The following is a 4,362-nucleotide window of genomic DNA, read 5'->3' as shown; positions in this document are numbered from 1 at the left end:
GTTTTTCTAAAACTTTTTGCTGGAGCAGGCCTGGCACCTTGACTGGAGACCCCTCCCCCCAGTGGCTGCGCCCCAGGCCGGGGTCGTCAGGGGTTGCAGACCCTAGCGGCACCATCTCACCTCCCAGCCGGCCCTCCCCTCGCTTCCTTTCAGCCTCCACTTGCAATGCAGGTCCGCCAGGAATTTACACTCAGTCACGTGATGTCAGGAAGCCCCCTCCCCCCCCCACTCTTTCTGACCCTGAACTTCAGTCTTGACGGCAGGCTTCCCAGCCTTCCCCCTCACTCCCCCCTGGCAGAGAGCACACCCTTCCCAGCCACCTGGGTACGCCCAGCGCAGAGCAGGGGGCTCAACACACCTCTCTTGAAAAAACAAAGATGAAAGCAAATTTGGAGAAATAAAATTTGGCAATAAAATATCCAACGCCTGAAGAGCCCCATAACGTGGTGTTTAAGGTTTTCTGATTAAAACAATTGTCTTCCTCCACTCCTCGGACCCGGAATCACCAACCGGATCAGCGTAATTGATTTGTGGGATTTTCTTCTTCAAAACAGTAAATCTGGTATTTTTCACCCGCAGCTAATGATGGAGACGTTAGGCCTGGTTAACCTCAGTTTTACAAGACTCCGCCTCACCCATTCTCTCTTTGTTTCCCCCGCTTTGCTGCCTTTCACTACCACCCCGGGAGAGTTTAAGGGCTGTGCTGGGCGTGGGTGTCCCGCCTCCCCTGCCCGACCGTGAGGCTTTGTCCTTGAGAATCTCCAGGGAGGCTGAGGCCCCGGCTAAGAATTAGGAGGGAACCTGTGATGGGCCACACAGTTTTCTCCGGACGTCCTGGCTCCTCCTCCTCCTAAGACTGGGGTTGGGGAAGCCTCTTTCTCATTGGGGATATTTTTCTTTTTTAAATTCTCATTTCTATTTCAGGAAATTAATGTTTCCCTTTGGGTGTTTCAGCAAAGACTGCGAATTCAAGGCCCGTGAACAGGGTCCCCCCTGCATTGGGAGGTATGGACGGCAGGAAGATGGAATGCTTCTCTTCCAGGTATGAACCGATCTTGAACGTGGACTTTTGCCAGCTTAGGAAGTAAGATGGTCTACATCTCTCTGTTGTCTGATTTCATCTTTCCGAAAGATCCGGGACTTCGCGCTTGTTTTGCCATTGGCTTTTAAGATTTTCGATCAGGTGAATGAATGGCTCTGCCTCTGACTAGTGTTTTTCAACTCTTGTGTAAGATAGGCCAGTATTCTAATCAAATGAAAAAATCTATTTCTCAGAAGATTAAAGGCGGAGACAGATTCAGTATTTGCAAAACCATTAAGAATAATGGAAAACTTTTTAAACCTGAAAACCCTTCAAATGACTGGTTTAAATGAAATAGTTGGTAAAATGTGATTTTACCAACAGAATGTTATGCGGCCATGTTAAAGTTCGCCTGTGAAAACTACTTAAAGGAGAAAAAAATGTATGTGAAATAGATCAAAGATTTACACCTACTTAAAAATTATGTGCATATGAAGACGGAGCCTACGAATAATAACGTATCGAAAAGCATTGCATATTAGGTGGCTTTTACTCTCGTGTTTCTTTATGTTGGTACATGAATTAGCCATTTCAAAAGAAAGGGAACATAAAAAAAGAAAGGTGACACCCTAGAATTTCTCCTTAGTGGTCTGTGGCCTTGTCTGTGTGATGGGAAGACCCAGGTGTTAACTGAGAGAGTTTTATTTGCTTTGTTTTGCTAACGATGACAGAGTTCCTCTTCCTAGGGTGATTTTGATCATGGCCATTTCCAAAGCGTTTGAACTGGGATTAGTTGCTGGTAAGAGGTTTTTGGTTCTTTTGATCACAGCAATTTTCTCGTGGCCCGAAATACTGGCCCTATGAGTTGATTTTGTCATTAAGGGTTGAGCCGCCATGAACTTGCATGGACATCACAAGGAGATCTGACCTTCAGTGATAACAGCTATCTGTCCCGGGAGAAGCCTGCAATTCGTCATCGGCCTTCCCAGTTTGTGCCAGCCATGAGAATCCAGGACAGTAAGACCTACCTGCCTTAGATCTACCGTGTGGGTGATAGTGCTTCCTGGTCCTGAATGTGTTTTTTTTTTTTTTTTTTTTTTTTGACACTCTGTCACCTGAGAGAGTGGGCTCCTGATTCTGGAGTTGGGCGGGTGGTCGGACGGGTTTTTCATCATGGAGGCGAGACCGGCATTGTGCACCTCACCTCCCAGAAACCTTTTCCCCCACTCACTTCCACTTCAGGCTCGGGACCAAGGGACCAGCACTGGCCTTTGCATGAGAAAGAGTTCTCTGCTCAAACGCAGGGGCCGCAAAAGGAACACTAAACACCGGACTTATTCTGTGATGTTTACAATATTTAGACATCTACAAACACTTGGGGGGAGAGTAAGCCCTTGGCGCCATATTAACCTTTGCTAACAGGAGCTCAGCTTTTCAATCCCTCCACCCTCTGAGCCGCCCTTTCTTACGTTTCAGGTAAGGAGCTCAACAAAACCTGCTGTCTGAATGGGGGAACCTGCATGCTGGGGTCCTTTTGTGCCTGCCCCCCCTCCTTCTATGGACGGAACTGTGAGCATGATAGACGCAAAGAGTAAGCCATGGGAACGGGGTGGGGTGGGGAGGAGAGGGAAGGAGAAACGGGGGCTTTAACATACACACGTATCACCTCATGCATTCGTCCTCAGGAACTGTGGGTCTGTGCCCCATGACACCTGGCTGCCCAGGCGGTGTTCCATATGCAAATGCTGGCACGGCCGGCTGCACTGCTTCCCGCAGACGTTTCTACCCGGCTGCGGTAAGTGGCGATTCCCCTCGCCCTTCAGGTTAGTTAGCTGCCTGCGGGCTCCCCGTTAATGGGCTCCCTCTTCTTACCTCATGGCTCGGTAGAGACTGGCAGCCCAAGCTCTGCTTGGGGAAGAGTCTAGGACTCAAGCTGGGGTAGTCACCTTGGCGCCCTTGATATCGATGCCCTCGAAATGTCGCTAGCCCGGCTGTCCGTTTGACATTTTGTAGCATGTGAACTTCTTTTAAGGTAAATAAGAAAAAGGCTTGGCCTCTTAAAATGCCAGGAAGTGCTTTCTGGGCTTCTTTCTTCAGCCAAGGAGACCCAGATAGTCTCCAGGGGGACAGTTCAGTTAGTACCCACCCCGATGGCAGGGTTGGGGCACCCATCCCCAGTAAATCCCACCACCCACTCTCATTGCTTAGAAACGTCTTCATGGGTCCTACAAGGTCCCTGTATGGACACCCCTCCCCCGCCCCCTGTGACTGGTCTCAGAACAACCTTTTCACCTTGTAGATTTTTATTGATTCGAGGAAAACCGATAACAAGAAGGGCAGGAACCTAGCAAAAAATAAGAGCAGAGGTGTCTCTCCACCCCTCAACCTGAGCCAGATTTCTAGAGTCTCCTCCAAGTTCAGGGGTGTCTCATAGTTCTGCCCCTGCAGATGTTAGAAATTGAAAACGTTCACGTTCAGAAAGTAAATGGAAGCCAATGCTTCACTTAAGTACAAGAGGGAACCCCTGCCCCAGGCGGAGCCGGCGTCTTTCCCTCCGCATCCTCAGCGACGGGTCCAGGACAGGCATTGGGTAAATGTGGGCTGAGTGATTGAATGGCCGAGGACCAGATTTTCTTCTTACATCTTGGCAACCAAAACGTGCTGTGTCTTTATCATCGGAGCCTAACCAAGTTCTGCTGCATGCACACCTGCAATTGATCACAGGTGTCACCAGCCGGGCGGGGTAGGTTCCCAGATGTGAAAGTGCATGTCCAGGGAAGAGCACATTCACCGTAGACCTATGGCAACTTCTGTGGAAAGCTGTTTTTTCAGGGGAGTGTGAATTCCGTGTACACACTGTTCTCTTCAAATGTTGGGCCCTAGCCGATTTGGGCTCATGTAGATAGGCCACGTGTGTGGACAGTAGGTTCAGCTGCCAGAGGGATTTTCTTTAATGACCAAGCGTCCCTACCTTCCAGATGGCCATGTGATGGATGAGCACCTTACGGCTTCCAGGACTCCAGAACTAATACCTTCTGCATGCACCACTCTTATGCTTGCTGGCATCTGCCTTGCTATACAAAGTTAATATTAATCGACATTTAATGCAACATTTGTCATGCAAATTTCATGACCTTGAAAGGCTATCGTTCTAACTGAGAGACGATCATTTGTTAGTTGCCTTGAAATGGTGGATAGATTTCCATAATGGTCCCTAACGTTTCCCTAGAGTACAGGCACACCTCAGAGATATTGCAGGTTTGGTTCTAGACCAGTGCAATAAAGCCAGGTGCACAATGTTTTAGGTTTCCCGGTGCATAGAAAAGATACATTTACACTAT

General features: G+C 48.7%; 1 protein-coding gene across 1 annotated transcript; it reads left to right on the top strand.

The window, feature by feature from the left end:
• Window positions 1–1,774: 1,774 nt before the first annotated feature.
• Window positions 1,775–4,109, top strand: TDGF1 (teratocarcinoma-derived growth factor 1). The gene is made up of 5 exons (XM_011357323.2): window positions 1,775–1,820; window positions 1,904–2,038; window positions 2,498–2,612; window positions 2,707–2,816; window positions 4,000–4,109. The coding sequence occupies exons 1-5, from the start codon at window positions 1,781–1,783 to the stop codon at window positions 4,107–4,109; spliced, it is 510 nt and encodes a 169-aa protein (XP_011355625.1). The 5' UTR covers window positions 1,775–1,780.
• Window positions 4,110–4,362: the final 253 nt, after the last annotated feature.

Source organism: Pteropus vampyrus, unplaced genomic scaffold (assembly GCF_000151845.1).
Source record: "Pteropus vampyrus isolate Shadow unplaced genomic scaffold, Pvam_2.0 Scaffold35, whole genome shotgun sequence".
In the NCBI taxonomy this organism is placed as follows: Eukaryota; Metazoa; Chordata; class Mammalia; order Chiroptera; family Pteropodidae; genus Pteropus; species Pteropus vampyrus.
This window is presented reverse-complemented; position numbering and strand designations above follow the sequence as displayed.